The sequence below is a fragment of the Lasioglossum baleicum genome, chromosome 4, assembly GCF_051020765.1.
Source record: "Lasioglossum baleicum chromosome 4, iyLasBale1, whole genome shotgun sequence".
In the NCBI taxonomy this organism is placed as follows: Eukaryota; Metazoa; Arthropoda; class Insecta; order Hymenoptera; family Halictidae; genus Lasioglossum; species Lasioglossum baleicum.
This window is the reverse complement of record NC_134932.1, coordinates 7,325,899-7,345,346: the sequence shown is the minus strand read 5'-3', so window position 1 is coordinate 7,345,346 and position 19,448 is coordinate 7,325,899. Positions and strand designations below refer to the sequence as shown.

Here is a 19,448-nt window from a genome sequence, read left to right as displayed (position 1 = left end):
ATTATAATATCAAGAACAGTTTTAGAGTATTCCTTACATTTATATTGAATGGAAACGAAGTCACTTAATATTGTCCTGTTGCTTCTAATATTACGTTAAGTAGAACTTCGCAACTGTAAAATTCTGTGTCAGTCATCCGATATAGCAGCCAAAAAAAGAAAATGATCCTTCGCTCTAAATAGTCCCCATGAAAACAAAAAGACTAAAATCATCTCCCGTTTTCTGTAGCCGCTTTCAAGAATCTCAGTGAAAAAGTCACCTTTCTCGATACAGTTTGGTGGTCAAGGATATCTTTACGAAAGATCAAGATTATTTGCATCAGGACTCCGATCTCATCCCGTTAAACATGGAAAAGGAACAGGGACAAACTTTCTAAGGTTTCGCGGAGTATCGATTGGAGAAAGATTCTTCGGCGTGCCGCGGCTGTCGATAGAATGAGGAAGGAATAGACGAGACGAGATGCTCCGCCGTTTCTCGGCTACCAATGACGGAGGTGAGAAAGAGAAGGAGTGGTATCTGACTAATGGACGGCACCGAGTCGACAGAACGGTACGTGGAACAGTTAGACGACGACCCACATTGCGGGGAGTCGCTCAGGGCCGGCCAACGTGCCAGTTTCCTCGACCTTACCCTCCGTTAACCACGATAGACGGTCTACGATTAGTCTAAAATTGTTTAATCATCGGTTCCAAATCCATCCCCCCCTCTCTTTCCTTTGTAACCGATCTCCTCGAGCCTCCCACGCATTATGTGAATACAATTATTGTTTCTCTGTTTTGCTTTCTCTTCGCGGTCCCATTACTATTCCCACGGAGACCCTACTTCCTTGCAGCCGTGTGTACTCCATTTAATCTTCTATTCCTTTCCCGTTTCTGTTCTGTCGTAAATTGATTTGTCATAATTCGGAAGGAAATTTGCGTTCGAATATATGGTTTGAAATATAAATCACTCAAGACATGTAAGAAGCAATTTTTGGCAATCAGATTTGTATTTCGATCTCTGTTGATCATTTTGTCCGCATATAAAATAAATGTATGTAATATTTAACACTTGTACATAAACGTATTGGATTGAGTCATACACGAGTTGTACGAGTTTTTGTTTTCATATAGATTAGAATTATGTTCAAGACAATACACTAATAAATATATATATTTATTTATTTAAAAATAGATATACTTTAATTTTTAAACCTACTTGTTTCACGATATCAAAAAGTGTTATAGTACTTAAGCATATTTTATTTATACAAACATATTGAAAATTCTACTCGTCTTAAAACTATTTCTTTTTGCCTTTCTTTATAACAGCTGCTGGCGGCGGCAATGGAACTTTCAAAGTGATAATTTTTTTATCTTCCTTGGTTGGCAAAGAGCCAATAATTCTAGCGAGATCTGTTATTTTCTTTAAACCCATCCTATGACTAAATATTGTCGCAAACAATTCTATATCTAATATGAAATTACAAATTGTTAATGCTAGAATCATGCAGTGTATCACACCCTTGTCTTTGACACTGGCTGGTCTCAATCTGTAAATAATTTTATTATTTAAATTGATTATATAGGCATCAATTTTTTGTCTAATACGTTTACTTTTTATGTACATACCTTCCAGTAGCACTCTGTACGCTATACATATCTATTACATGCGAGTTCACCTCTTGAGAGACTTTACAAACTTCGATACCTCGTTTTTTAGCATCTTTCATTGGCATATTTAACCATGTTGCAACTGCTTGAATGTAAAGCAGTAGAGCGGCCTTTTTGACATTATCCGGGTCTGTCCGCAGGAACTTCACTGTCCTATTAAAGAACTTTGTCCTCCTAAATGTAACATGATAATACATTTATGTGAAATCAAATACCTGCTGTTAATATTTGAAATCTATACATATTAATTTACAAAACTAAACATACCCTTCTAAACTATCGGAATCTTCATGTAGGACTTCTGCCGCTTGGTCATATAAAGTTTCTAACTTACCCTGCGGTATGATATCGTATATATTATAAACATCTTTCACATTATTAGCTTGTCTATTGCATTCTGGCAAAGCATTATTTATAATGTAATCATTGTCTGGTAACTGCATTGACAAATCAGTTCTATCGATTTCGACATCTACAAACAAAATAAATGTACAGGTAAAAAATGTTCTGTTAAATTAATAAACACGATACTAGAATAGGGTCTTACTGATTACTGTCTGCTCTAATTGCTCTTTAACAGACTCAACATTCACTTTCATTTTCTCTAACTGTTCTGTTCTTCGTTTCACCTTCTTCGACCCAAACTGTTTATTCAATATAGAGATCTTTTGCTCATTTGAGACATCGCTATCCGATACCACTGGTTTTTCCAGTATCGGAGACACTTGCCATCTTTCAGCTTGGACCAATCGAACTCTACCTGTCTTTTTATTGTGAAGAACAAGCATAGTGCGCATCAAGTCTTGGCTTGTGTCGGGTTGATAACCTCTGTAAACAATCTGTCCATTTGACAGAGCCAATGTCCTTTTCTTTTTTTCCTGATCATAGAATAATCCGCACGACATTTTTTTAGCCTCATCATCCTTGAGTTCTCCATTTTGGAAATTAACTGGAAAAAAAGAATTATTGATGAAATTTTGTCGAAGTTAACCTATGGATTACGTCTGATATCGACAAATTCATGAAGTTATCCCTCCAAATTCAGTTAGTATAACAGTAGAATAAGTGTGCACAAACAATTGAAAAATATAAGGAAGATGCATACAAGTTGTTTGAAAATTATGTTCCTTTATATCATAAAAAAGGGTACCAAACATGAGTTGTCTTAAATGTAAATTGCCTTTTGTAAGATTATGTGCACGATACCAATAATCGGTTGAACCTTGTCCGAATCTACAATTACGTCTTCAATAATCGCATCGATTGGCCTTTTCATTTTCGGTGAAAACTCTTTGTACTCTTTTATCTTATGAAATGCAACGGAACCACATTTTAAAACACCATTCCAAACATTCAAGTATTCGAGCCGGAAGTTGGCGTGTTCTCAATCGTCGTGACGGAAGTGCGCTTTGATTTCTAATAAAACAGTTTTCAATGATATAATCACTTATTTCAAAGCATAGGTGTGTTTCATTATTATTCTAAAATTATTAATGATTAGTAGACTGCGGATGTTTATGCATTTTTCAATTTTTGTAGACAAATTTTAAGAAAGTGGAATGACCATAGGAATCACATAAAATCCTATTTCAGTCTTTGTAAATCTAAGACAAATAAAAATTGTACAAAATTCTGTTAAATTTTATATTCTAGCCTTTTTTGAAAATTTTCATAAGCCATAAATGCATAAAGATCCGCAGTTTAAGACACAGGAGCCAAATGAAAATTTCTATATATTTCCCGTTTAATTATCTAATTAACACACTCATGTCTTTAAATCTTTTTAATATTGTACAATATGAATAAACTTCGTGAGAAGTAATCGTTTTTCCAAATCGTAGAATCAAATGTTTCCCCAGGTCAGACTCTGCCCAGGTCTGCCCAAGTACAAGGGACCCACTGCTTTAAATTTTACGTATCGATTTTTATCATAAACGCATAAAATAGAAACATAACAAAATTTCCTTTTCTTTCATGATAAGATAATTTGAAGTGATTTTATCTCGACGCTCGGTGCAGGGTTAGGTGCAGGGTCACTTGTTACTGTTACGTTCCTGACATCTGTGACATGAACTTTCGAGAAGTGCGGCATACGCGAATAATTTTCCTGTCAAAGTTTTTAGCGATTTGAGCTTTTGATAATCACAAGGGGAACGGTGCAATGGCGAATGAAGAAAGTTCTACCCAAAAAGACAATAATGCAGTAAGTGTTACCGTTGAAGAATATCGCAATGTCAAACAATTATTTTGTAAAGTTCTATTATCGGATGAGAATTCTTCTTTATTTTTACAGACGTTAGTTCCCAAAATAAGGTACGATTGGTATCAAACGGAGACACATGTCATAGTTACGATTCTTGCGAAGAATACACAAAATGTTAAAATTGTTTATGGTCAGAACACGGTAAATATGTTGCTCCATAATATAAACACATGATTTTGTTTTATGTAATGTTTATTGTACTAGCTCACTGATTGTCTAAATCGACATTTATAATTTCTTGTTCGTTTTTAGCTAAGTGTATCAGCTTTACTGCCATCAGGAAATGAGTATAGTTTGGAGTTAGATTTAGCTCATCCTGTAGTATCGGAGCAGTGTTTGCACAAAGTAGACCCATCAAAAATAGAAATCAAGTTGAAGAAACAATCTGGGATTAGGTGGAACTCTTTAAAAGGAAATCCAGTTGCAGAGGCTGAGGTTCAGCCCATACCTCAAGGTAAACCAGCTTGCATTTACCATGATCTATTTCAAAGTTGTTCGAGTTCAGATGTGTATGTCACATTCAAATACAAAAAGTATTGAAAAAATAGTAGTTAGCAGCATCTATTGATTTTGCTAAAGCAGAACTGATTTATGAAACAACCTGATCTATATTTTACCTTATACGAATTAAGAGAAAGAAAATACATATATCCTATGCGCTCACCATGAAGAGAATGTATTATCGCTAGACTGCGGACTTTTATGCAAAACAAAAATTGTCAGCATAAATTACAAGACATAGGAACCAAATAGATTTATTAAACTGTAAGAAATGTGTCGACACTCTAAAATTCTTGTAATCTCTTTAATGTTTGAGATCATATCAACTTATTTTTGGCATAAATGCATAAAACTCACAGTCTAGTTGTCGCTTATACTTTAAATACCGAGTACTGAAAACAAAATGATTTTTTAGAAATTCTACAAGCTGGTAGCCAACCACCAAAGTATCCCAGTTCGTGTACGAAAGCTCCAGATTGGAATAAATTAGAGAAAGAGATTGAGAAACAAGAGGCAGAAGAGAAACCAGAAGGTGATGCAGCTGTAAACGCTTTATTCCAGCAGATATATAGTAGAGGCTCCGATGAAGTTAGACGAGCAATGAATAAATCTTACGTGAGTATTTGCCTGAGATTATCTACAATATGTAATTCCATATAAAATATTAATATTGTACTTTTTTCTGGAAACAGCAAGAGTCTGGTGGTACAGTACTGAGCACCAATTGGTCGAATGTAGGAAAAGGAACAGTTGAAAGAAAACTTCCAGATGGAATGGAATGGAAACCTTGGAATTCATAATACAGTCAACACAACGGATACTTAAATTGCTTATTATTTAACAAAATTATTTCATAAATAATGAAAATACTCGATATAACTCATAATATTGTCTACTCTTCAAATGTTCTGTTGTATATCATAAAGTTAACTAATCAGTTACACGATTATTCCTAGCTAAGAATTATATTGTATTCGTTTAGTTTACTGAATGCAATGGCATATTTTTCTGACAAAATGTAATCTTGGTTTCTTGTACAAAGCACAAAAAATTAAAATATAATAAATGCAACTAAATTACAATGTAATTGTTCGCGTTATGTACATCTATGTGATTCAATGTTTTAAAAGAAATTCTAACTAATAAAACAGCTAGCCCATTGTGATTCGACAGAATACATAAATTACAAGACCACAAATGGCCAAATTATATGCAGTTTGTTTCAATCTATCCTTCGAATTTTCCGGAATAATTTGTGTTACACTTTGTTCATTGACATTGCTCTCTATTGTGCTAATCACCTTATTCAATTTTGCACTTATGTTATCTTCAATAGAATGAAGTACATTTTGCAAATTTTTCTCATTCTGTTCTACTCCAGTAAATACAGCAGATCGAATATTTGCATTTCTCATATTATTATAGATCGTTGAACCAATTAATGATACAATTGCTACTGCAGCAGATGCAAGGATAGACAAGTACTTGTAGTTCTGAGCATGCATTGTTTGGTTGTCATGATATTCTTTGATAGCTGTTGTTAATAGCGTAAAGTGTTCCTTTTCTTCTTTCTCTAATAAATTCAGTTCCGATATAATCCTTGCTTGATCTTGAAGACTTTTATTTTCTATTATAGTTAATTGTACATATTTCGGGTCGTCCCTTCTAGTCTGTATAAGTTCTGAGTACACTTCGTTCAATTTATTATTTATTATTGTTGCCTGCCTACTAAGATTTCTCCGTTCATCTTGGCATTTAAATAATATATCTTGAGCTATGATTACTTGATGTTTAGCCATTTCTACTTTATCCAAACCAGTTAATTGTTGATACCATTGCCACCATTTCACAACTTTCTTTGGTAATGCACTAGGTTCCAGTTTGGCTATATTTACATTTTTAAGTATTGCTATGTCCTTATCTACTTGCTGAAATCAATGAAAAAGGTTTTATAATATTACAATATTACTATGTAAAGTATTTTACAAATGCTCCATAAGTATATAAAAAAAATATAAATAATGCTTGTTTAAATTTTCTAATTGAATAAAGAATTACAATACCTTTGCAATAATATCATACTTTGTAATAACAGTATTTTGTATGTTGTTCAACTTTTCTTGTGCTTTCTCTGTGGCATTATTAACTGTTGTTCTCGCGTTATTAAACAAATGATGTTTATTTATTTTACCAGATAAAGTTTTCAGTAGCAATTGAACTTTGTCTGCCATTATATACAAATATTAACTAAATAAAAATTATTTTACTCAAATTTAGTTAAATTCCATAGTACAATATTGTATAAGCACTGAGTACATACGTTCATACATGCTAAGTTCAGATTATTATCGCAAAATTAATACATTTCTCAAAAAGTAAGTCGGCTCTAAAAGCCGAAATCAGCCGAAATAAAGTCACGTTCTCAACGATTACATGTCCTGTCGTCTGTCGGTTCTGTAGGTTTGGTTAGAATGGATCAGGTGACTTCGATTGTTGCCATCTGTAACCTGTAACCTTAAAACTCATTACAATTCATAGTTTATAGTTCATAGTACATAGTTCAAGTTGGATCCTTAAAAAATAAACATATTACTTTCTCTCTGACATTACTATTTTCATTCAATATATAACAGCTCGATATCAGTTTCATCTAAATAATATATTAGAATCCAATGTTTACATGAGCTTATTACACCACTGCTGGGCAAGGTTGGGGCCCCTCAAACGCTTCTTTCCCCCACCAACCTTTTTTCCGTGTAGCACGCATCTTTGTCGCATTCGTTGGTGTTTCATGTGTCTTCGTTGCTCCACCGAACGTTCTTTCGTATCTACAATTTGCGACAGGAGAAGTGCGTCCTTTCTCCATGGTAACGGCGCTTACTGGAGGACCTGGAGGGGGACAGAGAGCGCTACGGACAGGACTGTTTTACCTTTGTTTGAATTGAGGAAAATTTGGTCAACTTATACAATGAAAAGATCTCTACGTGTGAAATCTGGAACGAAAACAATAATCGAGAGTGACTCCGAAGAAGAAGCGAAATATGTTTCTAGTGACGATGAATATGTTCCTGACAAGACAAAGGCTGCAGCAAATCGAAAGAAAGAAACTGCAGAACCTGCAAGTACAGCTGTTAATAGAAAGAGAAAGGCTACTCCTGCACAGCCTAAAAAGACAGAGCCAAGAAGTAAAATAGTAAAAACATTAGCTGCTTGCGATTCAGATGTTGAAGAATCTGATGAAAAAGATTCTGAAGAAAATAATGAAGTGCCAAGTGTTGACAAAACAGATGCTAAAGATGCTGCGAAAAGTAGATTGTTGTCGAAGTTTGACTCTGTAGAATGTAGAGATTGGACAGATGTAGATTATGTAAGCGAAGTAAATAACGTTGACAAACAAATAGCAAGAAATGTAGTAACTCTTCTGAAGGAGGACAATACAATACCTTTTATTGCGAGATATAGGAGAAACATGACTGGTGGTATGGAAGCAGATAAACTAAGGGCGATGAAGGAGAGTTTTGATCTAGCTTCAACGATCAAACATAAAGCAGCCACCATTCTAAAGGCTATCGATAAATCAGGACAGTGGACACCAAATATACATGCTGCCGTTATGTCTTCTAAATCTTTAGACGACTTAGAATATATACATTCCCTCTTCAAAACTGCGTCGACCAAATCTTTAGCAGAAAGGGCGAAGAAAGTAGGATTAGAATCCATAAGCAATGCTGTGTTACAGGGCCAACCAATACCTGATTTGTCATCGCTTGTTGAGCCTAACAAAGAAGGTTTGAAAACACTGGCCCAAGTTAAAGACGGTATTATGCATATAATAGGAGACGTAATTAACAAGGATAAAGTAATATTTGATAAGGTGAAAGAAATCCAAAGCCAAAGTATCATAAAAATACGAACTGCTGAATGTAAAACCAGTAAGTCCGATGCCAAAGAGAAAAATGCGAACAGGAAATACGAGACGTACTATGACTTTAATACCAATACAAGAGTGATTAAACCTCATCAAATCTTAGCCATTTACAGAGGAGAAGCACAAAAGATTCTTACAGTGAAATTTATATTGCCTGACTTTTTTCAAAATGCATTTACATCATGGTGTTGTAAGCAATACGAAGAAGCTATGCAAGCCTCAAAATATCACAGGGACATAATGCACGATAGTATTACTTATGCTTTCACAAAATTGATAAAACCGTTAGTTGTCCGTCGAGTTAGGAACGAGCTGAAGAAACAAGCGGAAACAGCATCCATCGAAGTATTCGCAGTTAATGTGAAGCAGTTGCTTCTCACTTCGCCTGTTCGAGGACAAATCGTGCTGGGCATAGATCCTGGATTTTCCCATGGCTGTAAGCTTGCAGTAATTTCTGAACATGGGAATGTTCTTGATACGGGTGTAATTTATCCGCATAGGAAAGGGGAGAAGTCTATGGAAGAGTCAGCTAGTATTTTGATAAAATTGATAAACAAACATAGATGTACACTTTTAGCATTGGGTAATGCTACAGCTTGTCGAGAAACAGAGCTGCTTTTGCACGACCTGATCAAGTCTAAAGCAGTGAATATTTCGTATGCAATTGTTGATGAATCAGGAGCATCAATTTATAGTTGTAGCGCAGAGGCAAAATCCGAGTTTCCAGATCTCGACACCAATATAGTCTCTGCTGTTTCTATAGCAAGACGTTTACAAGATCCGCTTGCTGAGTTGGTCAAGGTAGAGCCTAAACATTTGGGTGTGGGAATGTATCAGCATGATTTACCAGAGAAACAATTATCAGCGACATTAAACGAAGTGAGTATGAACTTCTGCGAACCTGCAGAACAGCTATCTACCCTCCTCCTTTAATGATTTTTGTAGGTAGCTTTTCTGGAGGTTCATCTAAACTTCTACCAAATCTGTGCTAGTAAAGCACATTGAACGTTGTATTGTATTGTACATTGAACCAAAATAATGAAAATGGCACAAATGATTTCAGGTAGTTTCAGAGGCTGTGAGTTTTGTAGGAGTGGATGTGAATACTGCCTCCCAATGCCTTTTAAAGAGGGTTGCTGGTTTGAATGTATCCAGGGCGAACAGTATCATACAATGGAGAAGCGAATTTGGCCCATTCAAAAACAGAAAACAAGTGTTGGAGGTGAAAGGTATTGGTAATAAGACTTTTGAACAGTGTGCTGGATTTATTAGAATCCTGCCGGAAACATCGACGACTGATGCTTCAGTACAAAGTAAAGGCATTAAAAAGTACAATCCAAATTTGTTGGACCAAACTTGGATCCATCCCGAGTCATATGAAATAGCTGAGCGATTTATAAAGTATTGCAAGTGTAACTTAGAGGATCTTGGTAGCAACTCATTCATCGAAAGTGTAACATCGTGCGCTAAGTTGGGTTGCGCTGCTTTGGCAGAGAAGTTCGACACAGACGAGACGACGATGGAAATAATCGTTAAAGGGTTATCTATGAAGAAAGACGAAGATATAAGATTAAAGAGTAATTGCCCACTGTTTAAGAATAGCATGCTTAGTATCAACGATATAAGCAGTGGAACAATGTTGACTGGAGCAGTGAGAAATGTTACCCATTTCGGGGCATTTGTAGATGTAGGTGTTGGTAGAGATGGTCTCATACCATCGAAATGGATGAAAAATTGCGTGCTTACTATAGGCCAACGCGTGGAAGTGAAAGTCCTCACGGTGGATGTTGATCGTAGCAGAATCAGTTTGGAACTAATTTGCACATTATAATGTGTACCTGAGTATGTTTTTGTGTAGTTCACAATACGTGTATGTATAGCTCTGTATATGTACGTCGCAAACTTTTACACAATACATTTATTTTTACATACATAAGCTGTTGACTTTCATAATTTAAAGCTTAACATAAAGTAATTTTGTTGGATAGATTATCTGGCGTACATCTGTAATTTACTGCTTCTCCACCCCCCGTTCCCCCTAGTAGGAGAGTAAAGATCCTTCGTGAACTCTATGAATAAACATAAGTGCAGGACGTATTACACGTTGGACCAACATTTGCATATTTCACGCGCCACTCGGCGCGGAGTTAACGACTAACAATAAATTGTCCCTCGTCATTGGCGCGCACTGACCTGGAATTAATCATTTCGCCGAATTATAAACGCGTGTTTGTCGCATCCGTCAAATCATCTGGAAATCAGTTTCGGTTCGCCGCATCCGATAATTATTGATAATTATACTTCTCTGTGAAATTAATTAAAAGAAAGAACAGGAGAACAAGCTACATCGAATCGTTGAATAATTTAACATTTTGAACGCGTACAGAAAAGGTTACTCGACCGAATATAAGTTCGCTTTCAGTAGAATCATTAAAATTTGCGACGCGCTCCACAGCTCCCGCCTCCTCTGAATAGATGACGCCAATTATACTCGTATGATTACCAGTCCGATTTCAAGTGCATATACACATATTGCAACCGCTATTCTCGCTTATGTATTGCGGCTGTGAACCGTGCCGTTTAGGAGACGGTCCGCTGGTCGAAATAGATGGTGAAAATACGAGCGTACATTTTATCATCATTATAAAACGTCAACGTGAATGATGTAAATTTTTATCATTATCAATTGCGAAAATATGCAATTTATTAATTCCCCTAATATACTTGTTAAAGATAGACGACAAAGATAAATCATTTTATCGGTCAGGTAGTTAGGTCTGCAATATCAATTATAGCGAGATTACGTTACTTCCATCAGAAGAAGTGTTGCGTTCAAATGAATTTCTAGTTCTGGAAGGCGAGTATTTATTGAACGTCGTAGATCAAGTAGTAAATTTCGCATACGGTTGCAGCAGCGTAAATAGGACAGTTATTCGAGAAGATGTGGAATCCATTCGGTAAGGTGGAAACTTCTAAAGACGAATTCTGATCACGTTTCGCAGTGTTTCTCCCCGGGGATGGAATTCGAGGTTGTTCGAGGGTCAGGCGTTACTCTGCATCGGATGCTGCAGCAAAAACTAACTCTCGAATCAATTCAAATTACGATATCTTCAGACACTGTTTATGAAATTTTCGATTTCTCCGAGTTTGTTAGAATGTTTCATGTAAATACAAAGGGATTAATTTCATGCAAAATGTTAGGAAAGCCCCAATAGAAACATAATTCATGCGAATAAGGTTCTAAAATTTGATTTCAGTTCGCGCGCGCGTTTTACAACTCTTTTCTTTCTGGGACCACCCGCAGTCCTTCTGCGGCTGGTCAGACAATGGTTCGCCCGCGGGATCGGTTGCAATATACCCGGAGCCGGGTATATCCGGCGCGTCGAAGCCTGGAAACATTTATACTGAATGCGGTAAAAGTTCTACACGCGGCCTTGGATCCCTATACGGCGAGTCAGAGTCGGAGATGATCGGGTAGATAAGGTTGATGAATCGGCTTTACCCAGTTGCGTGAAACAAAAGCGTTGGATACCCAGCCGTGTACCTTTTCCAGCGGAGTCAAGGAGAGGCTAGGGGAACGGGCTCTCCGAGAGAAGGTACGTGGAAATTCTCCTGGGTGCGATGATGGAACGCGTGTATGCATTGTTAACACATTGTTGACGGTATACTGTGAAGTGTATCTTACTAATCTATGGATTAGATCAGGTCTGTTGAATTGGTGCCCCGCGAGAGATCTCCCCTTCTTTGTACATATCGCACCCCGGCAAGAATAGCGACATAAGTAAAAATCCACTATTCTCACAATAACGATTTTAAGAAAATTATAAAATTTCCATCGAAATAGTACTGACATCTTTAATCTTTCAGAAAAATATTTTTTGAAGTGAATTCAATTGGGCTGTGTAAAATGATATTATGAATGCCTCTATCAACTCTAAAGTGACACTGTTCTTGTCGCTACAAATATGAACAGACTCAAAAAGAAAACTGACATAACTACCCTATAGCAGTTTAATTAGGAATTAGAGATATGGCGTTTTTCTAGCACGTAGAGGCCAATTAAACGCATCGATCACAGTTCCAACATTAAAATCGTTATTTTATGAGTTGTGTCACTGTCCTTGCCAGGGTGCTATATGTATTAGAATCTTCACTGAGAAGACTTCACTGCATTTATATAAAGAAACGTGCTACTTAGGCTAGAGATGGAGCACGCCCGCGATCATCACATTCTAGTAAACATGAAGGGGCCCGTTCAACGTACAAGCAAAAATGGAGAAATGTCTCGCGAATTCAGCAGGCCTGATCTAATCCACAGATTAATCGCCGATTACAAAGTGCGTCTCTTTTCCAGAAGACTCGATGTTAACATGCAGCTGGTATCACCGAGCCCAGAGTCGCGCGCGCCGCCTTTAAATGTTTAACAAATTCAATCTTCCCCTGCCTGCCGCGGTCCCAGGGTCTCCTTGGCAGAACGCCACCGCGCGTATTACTTTCCCGCCGAACCCGGCCCGCTTGTTGCGGTAATGCATCTATAATTTCTCGCCGCCTATATTTAGCACCCGTTTTAGCACGTGTTTGCGAAGCGCCCCCGCCTTCTCGCGACAGGCCTGCGGATGCTCCATTTGGAATTTAGTGGCTGTTATAGTCGGCATCGAGCCGGTGACGATTACGGCGGATAATCAATGGGGGTTGCCGCTTCGGCCTTCGTGCAATCTATTAGCTGCGTGTTAAAGTTTAACGCTCGTGCAATCTATTAGCTGCGTGTAAAAGTTCTAGACTTTCTCGCAATTTTCTTTTATTCAGGCGCGACGTACAAGATATGCTACCACTAGATAATGAAGTTGGCTATAGTAATTCCTCTTTGTCGATCGTAGCTTACAAAATAAACTTTTCATAGAAAGTTTCGTGAAAAGTTTATTTCGTTGGCTATAGTCTTGTTAATGTAAAAACACAGAAAAGTCTGCTGTCCAATTATAACCATTATCAGTACAGATCATTATTAGGCTGCGGATCTTTGAGCAGAATAAAAATTGTCTGACATGATCGCAAGGAACAGCAATCTGCAATTGAGTCATTATGTATGGACGATTGAAAAAATAGACTAAAATTTTTGTATACTCCAAATAATTGGACCAAAGTCGTAGCGTTACAAGACAGAGGGTTGAAATCTCATTCGTCTCAGACAGCAATAAATACATAGCTTGTTCGGTGTCTCGTGTTTCGGCAGCGAAGAATTGCGAGAGCTTGTCTCCGTGTATCGCGCATGAAACACTGGAAGCTCGTCGCTTTTTAATTTGTCGATAGAGAAGCCGTGGAAGAAAAGTGCGGAGATTTTTCTCGTTGTAGAGCCGGAGCGTGCGGTGCGCCGCGAACAATGGTAACAAAGCTGAAAATGTTCTGCGGACAGGAGCACGGGTACGGAACGCGCCTGGCGGGCTTGTATACGTGCATCCGTACGGGACACGTATGAGATCACGTGGTTGAGCTTTGAGGACGCAGCATGCTCGCCCCGGCTTTATTTCGTTATTGTATTCCCGTAGCTCCGGATCATTTCCCGAAAAACAGAGGATTTCGTTCCGGGCTACGCTGAAAGTTTTAGCAAGCAATCTGCCGGGCTGTATGCTTTCCTATCGGGAAACTCGAAAGCCGGCTCCATTCCGGCGGTCCGTCCGTTGTCTCTCGAATCTCGGATAAATTTTGCACGAGACGTGTGTAGTCCGTGGCTCAAGTAGGACGCGTTCGTCCGACTTTAAGCACGTTGCTCCTTTTGCTCCGTTTGTTCCTGTCCCCGACGCGGTCCTCTGCCTCGCCGGTTCTTACTCCGCTCCTTTTCGGCCACCGAAACGCTTAGAAATAACGATACACACCGATATTCTCGACTTTAGTGCACCGTTTTATTTTCTATTAAAGGGGCAGACTCTCGTTTTCAGGATTGCAAGGGCGCGGGATGCCCTTTCTCATTTCTCGATAATGCAAAGATGGGGTTTTTCAGTAGTCAAACGCGCTAGATAAAAGATCGATCTAGGCCACTCGATCGATCGCCCTCAAAAGTCCTATTTTTATGTTTACGGAACGTAATTTGCATTATTTTCATAAAGCTGCGACAGCTACATGCTGTCGAATAATGCAAATTACGCCTCATAAACGTAAAAATAGGACTTTTGAGGGCGATGACGGCCTAAATTGATTTTTTATCTAACGCTTTTGACTACTGAAAAACCTCATCTTTGCATTATCGGGAAATGAGAAGGCGCATTCCGCACCTTTGCAATCCTAGAAACGAGTCTTCCCCCTCTCACCTCAGTATCCAACTACCTCGGCCAGCACTTTCGATTTGCCTTTACAACTTTAGCACGTTCTTCTTCGCGTAAAATTGTGCTAAAACTATGAAATCCAACCACCATAGTGTTATTGAATGTTGCAGAACATATTTACATATTTACATATGGGTACTCTTACATTGGATAATTATATTGTATACATGGGTAATCATATTGTAATTATTAGACGGTGGATTTTATGCATTTACGACAAAAATGTAAGAACATCAAAAGAATTTTAAAATACCGTTTTCAACTCTATAACATTATTGAAAAGGAATTTTCTACGTATCTCCTGTAGCTTGCAATTAATATAGTTTTATTATACAGACTACATCTAATTGTAAGAACCGTTTAAAAGAATTTCTTCAATGTTATTGCGATTTCAATTAATTTTGCACGAGAGTACATGGCTTAAGATTGACAATTATCGAAGTTCACCTTTCCATTTGCTGGACAGCGACCGATTTTCTGGTAGTTTTCTCGCGCATCCGGAAACGGGTTGATGAAGCGCAAGCATTATTTTTCGTCCGACAATCTCCGAGCACGTTTCAGGAATAAGTGTCGCGTGTTATTCGCGAGTCGTGTTTTATTTGTTATTTCAGATTTACCGATGTAAGCGCTCGACCTAGGAGCAGGAGTATATATCTTCGTTCGTTTTTTCTTTACTTGTAGCGCGCCGCACCGGCGAACGTTGCTACGCAGATATTTCATCGTTAAGGGCAGCGAGAGGCCTGATCCGATGAAACACCTTCACCTTTGATTTAGGGAACTTGTTCAAACAACTGAGCCAGTTTTTGATCGAACGACGGAGAAAAGTTTCCTCCGGTGAAATACTGGCGGAGTTCCGTCGCAGAGTTACTCGCGGCTGGATCTTGCTAGGAATTTAGTTACGGTTCTGAAACACGACGGTTTTTCCCGTGAAGAACGATATACATATTTCACTATTGAACGATTCTGTCCGTAATTGTAAGAAGCAGGATTACGCGTTGCGTAAAAATAAAAACAAGTTGTCCATATTGGTAACCCCGCTCGAACCCGTGGGATTCAATAGCGATGATGTCGGGGATTCGGAATTTATTTCATACTGATCAAGAGCTCTATCGACAGATCCTAATCTTTCGATACACAGGGGATATGTGGCGTTAAGCGTAAGGATTCTGGATTCCGTAGAAATCGGTATTAAAAATGTCTGAGCGAAACTCTCAAGCCAGCTAGGAGCTCTAAGACTCCGATACCTTTACTCTAACGTCTTAGAGATCCCGAAGATTCGTGATACCCTGAAATCTCTTTAAATCACTGGAGACATCCGAAGCTGTAAAGTCCACAGAAACCTTTCGGGCCTTAAAACTCATGGGATTTTCCTTCGGTGCTTTTGGTGTGCTCGTGGATACACTAAAATAAATCCTTGGTATCCTCGAAATACCATTTGTTTTCCCCGATTATTCTAATGTCTTTAGTGTTCACAGTTGCGTCAACATTTTATCAGTCCTACCCGATTTTTTCGTTACAGAAACAACAGATCGTGGGTACCATGGATATTGTAGTAGCTGCTGTTTAAAACAACTGTCAACTTATTCAAATTAGAAAGAAATACATCTATATCTGATTTCTGTCACTTGCGATTTATAAAAAAGGTTTTTATTTTGTATAATGATCCGCAGTCCACTCATCATAACTAGACAGCGGATTTTTTAAGCATTTATAAGAAAAATGAATAGGTGCAATTTAAAACAGCAAACATATTAGAAAAATCGAAGAATACTGTTATATTATTTTCAACCCGCTAAACATATTAAGAAAGAAAATAAATTTCTATTTCACTCCAGTTTGTTGCGATTCAGGTAGAACATTTTTGTTTTGCATTAAGATGCGCTGTCTCATCATAACGAGTTCATTTATGGGGTACAATTCTTGTCCAATTGAGCTCGTTCCACATTTCGGATTTTGCAAAATCAACTACGAAATTTAGAATTTCTCGCTGTAATTGAATTTATTATATTGCTTGTATGAATAAGAAAATTTTTCTACGATGTTCGCTCCGTTTTAAAACTCTCGGCGTATATCTTAGGGAGATGGAAGCGCTTTGACAAGAACGGTGTTCAGCAATAAAAAAAGAAACAGATGAATCCCGAAGTATTCGGGATTGAAATGAATCAGCCGGCGAAGATATCCGTTCGCTGGGAACGTCGAAATAAAGTCCGCCTATGGTATCCGGAGTTCCTCGGGCGCAATTGATTCCCTTCAGCGAATCGGATAAATCAGACGACGGTGGGCGGAATCGGGAATAACATAGTTCGCGGCCATGAAGACGTATTCGATGGGACACACAATGCCGGGCCCCAAATGTATTTTCGATAGAAAATAGAATGGTCGGTTGCGTGTTGAGGTGAAACGATCTAGAAAACTAGGAGCTAGGACGCGATAAGAACGAAATCGTTCGTACGTGACCGTGGTCTCCTCCTCGCATCGACCGGCCCGAATTGTCAAGGTAAATTATTATAATCTTCGCGAGCACTTCCAGCGCGGGGGCTGATGTAAATAATGTAATATGCGCGGCGAGCGAAAAGGTGCACAAAAAAAACACAATTCTCTACTTACCCTTGCCTCGACGAAAAGAAATAAATTGCTACTACCACGAGTTTGCACACTTGTTCATCGAATACGCTACTAATTCACGAGATACAATGATATGCACGTATAATGCACTACCATTGCACATTTTTAATTAAAAAGCTTGTCGCGTTATTTTACGAACACAATTTCATCGAAAATTGTTTAACAATCGATTGGTACAGCTGTAAGTTTAATGAATTCAGTGTTAAATAGCGTGAACAAACACACATTTTCGTTACAAGTTCAAACAAAAAGTTGTAAAAAGCAACTTTCACTATTTTATTGTAAAATTTCGATGTTTAGTTCATTCCTAAAAAAGTAGTTCTGATTTGAAGTGTGCGCCATCAATTATGAAGCTAACCTTAGCATGGTTAAATGTGAAATGTTCGAATTAAATTGTAAGGCAAGGTTGTTCATTATGTTACCAGAAAAGAAGAGCTTATTGTGCCACGGTTTCTTGTAATTTTGATTGCACCGTACCTTGAAGATATACGAGGTGGCAATACATAAAAATTCGGCTGCTCCCCAAGGAAATAACTCAGGATAGTTTACGCGGCCCACCCTCTATATATCGGTTTGCGAGCCGAAAATATCGAGTATCGATTCCTCGGTACGGCGCGGCCGAACCTTGGCATTGAATTCTCCACCTCCGGGTCGTTCTTTTGCTTTCGGTATCTTCCCTTTATTTTCCGGCACGCTTTTCATGCGTTCCGCTTTTTCTTCCCTTTTCATACGCGGCATTGTTAGAGTAGACGGTCTGAAACTACTTTTCACCCGAGGCTGCACCTACTGCGGCCCCCAACCCGTGCCGTCTCACCCCCGGCGACCCTTTCGCGCGCAATATCTGCCTGCATTTTGTCGTTATGGCATTGTGGGCCCTGCTGCGACACACAGAACAGTCTGTTGTTCCCTCCCAGCTCGAAGGCTCGCGGTTCTCTTCTTAATACCAGCCGATCATACGTTCACCCCGAGCGGAGATTTTATCATCAACAGACACCCGCGACAAAACACACTAGTTTATTTCACTGGAACTCAATAGCGATGTACACAGATGTCTGAGTTTTTAGTGGCAGCCGACGTGGTTCCACAACAAATACGAGGATGAAAAACGTGATGAAAAACCGGACTCTGTCAGTTCCCTCGTGAAGGCGTAAGATAAAATTTGATGACTCTTCTCGCTGGGCTGCGGGTATTTATGCAAAATAAGAATTTTGTGCATCAATTGCAAGAAACAGGATCCAAGTATTATATTTTTTCATTTATTTAAGAGAAACCTTAAGTGTCTAGCGCTAGGAAAAGTCCCCCTATCCTTTTCGGCAAATCTGAGACCGTAAGTACCACAATAATCTGGCACAGTTCTGATAAATGATTTGAAACGCGGTTCGGAGACCGACACTCGTCGTAAGATCAACTTTTATTACCGTGAGGGGTGCGGGCGGAATCGTGTCTCGCGCCATAATCGTTCATCATCGTCGAACAATACGGATCTGCGAGTGATCTGTAAATAACAAGGCGAAAGTTAAGCGAGGGTACAAATTGCTTCCACCGGTTGGCTTTAACCTGGCCTCGCACAAAGCGGTCTCTCCTACTGAAGAAGCTTTTTCCGGCCCCGTGCTTTCTTTACCGCCACGGCCGCGCCATTTCGGCCGCTTAAGTCCTTCCGATGCCGGGGGCTTGCGCAACGGCCTCGTAACAACATATATAATATTTATATCGCCACGAGAATACAGCCCCCGACCAAGGCATCTATAAACATGGGAACGGTTTCATTAAATGGCCCCCCCGTGCTCGGCCCTTCCCTGCACCACTCGCGTGCGTACACGCCTTAATGAAAAAAACGGCAAACGTAAGTCCCTTAGTTTCTTTTTTCGGGGTGGAAAGCTCGGCATCCCTTATACCGACCGTAAAATTATAATAAAATAGAAGCTCGTTTATTCGAACACGTCGGGGTACAAGGCCAAGTCGGATAACAGATGCTAGCTAACTGTTCCCACTTCCGGATCTGAAAAGACTGAATTAAAAGAAAAAAATAATTACATTCAATTTAACATTCAATTTAACCTACCGGAAGCCTATTAATAGGATTTTCAATAATTGTGCTGTACCAAAGGAAAGCATAGAAATTTTCTTTTACATTGCAATCTTAGATGAAACTATTAATGTTT

General features: G+C 38.6%; 4 protein-coding genes across 12 annotated transcripts; 2 read left to right on the top strand and 2 right to left on the bottom strand.

Moving 5' to 3' along the window:
- Window positions 1-88: 88 nt before the first annotated feature.
- LOC143208134 (uncharacterized) lies at window positions 89-3,066 on the bottom strand. Of its 3 annotated transcripts, none has more exons than XM_076422260.1 (5): window positions 2,758-2,876; window positions 2,200-2,601; window positions 1,920-2,124; window positions 1,611-1,826; window positions 89-1,531 (listed from the first exon to the last, which is right to left on the bottom strand). In XM_076422260.1, exons 1-5 carry the CDS (start codon window positions 2,807-2,809, stop codon window positions 1,282-1,284), a joined length of 1,125 nt encoding a protein of 374 aa, XP_076278375.1. In that variant the 5' UTR covers window positions 2,810-2,876; the 3' UTR covers window positions 89-1,281. The 3 variants fall into 3 exon arrangements, with proteins under 3 accessions (XP_076278375.1, XP_076278376.1, XP_076278374.1); XM_076422261.1 differs by having other exon boundaries at window positions 983-1,531; window positions 2,833-2,981; XM_076422259.1 differs by having other exon boundaries at window positions 984-1,531; window positions 2,859-3,066.
- Window positions 3,067-3,531: 465 nt separating this feature from the next.
- Window positions 3,532-5,503, top strand: Sgt1 (suppressor of G2 allele of skp1). The gene is made up of 5 exons (XM_076422273.1): window positions 3,532-3,855; window positions 3,946-4,056; window positions 4,168-4,369; window positions 4,832-5,031; window positions 5,109-5,503. Exons 1-5 carry the CDS (start codon window positions 3,814-3,816, stop codon window positions 5,214-5,216), a joined length of 663 nt encoding a protein of 220 aa, XP_076278388.1. The 5' UTR covers window positions 3,532-3,813; the 3' UTR covers window positions 5,217-5,503.
- On the bottom strand, window positions 5,342-7,278 carry LOC143208137 (uncharacterized). Of its 7 annotated transcripts, none has more exons than XM_076422267.1 (4): window positions 7,010-7,278; window positions 6,737-6,937; window positions 6,480-6,640; window positions 5,342-6,344 (listed from the first exon to the last, which is right to left on the bottom strand). In XM_076422267.1, the coding sequence occupies exons 2-4, from the start codon at window positions 6,744-6,746 to the stop codon at window positions 5,568-5,570; spliced, it is 948 nt and encodes a 315-aa protein (XP_076278382.1). In that variant the 5' UTR covers window positions 6,747-6,937; window positions 7,010-7,278; the 3' UTR covers window positions 5,342-5,567. The 7 variants fall into 7 exon arrangements, with proteins under 7 accessions (XP_076278382.1, XP_076278380.1, XP_076278381.1 ...); XM_076422265.1 differs by having other exon boundaries at window positions 6,737-6,930; XM_076422266.1 differs by having other exon boundaries at window positions 6,737-6,923.
- On the top strand, window positions 6,876-11,040 carry LOC143208123 (S1 RNA-binding domain-containing protein 1). Its single transcript, XM_076422216.1, has 2 exons — window positions 6,876-9,223; window positions 9,408-11,040. The coding sequence occupies exons 1-2, from the start codon at window positions 7,097-7,099 to the stop codon at window positions 10,173-10,175; spliced, it is 2,895 nt and encodes a 964-aa protein (XP_076278331.1). The 5' UTR covers window positions 6,876-7,096; the 3' UTR covers window positions 10,176-11,040.
- The last annotated feature ends 8,408 nt before the right edge of the window (window positions 11,041-19,448 follow it).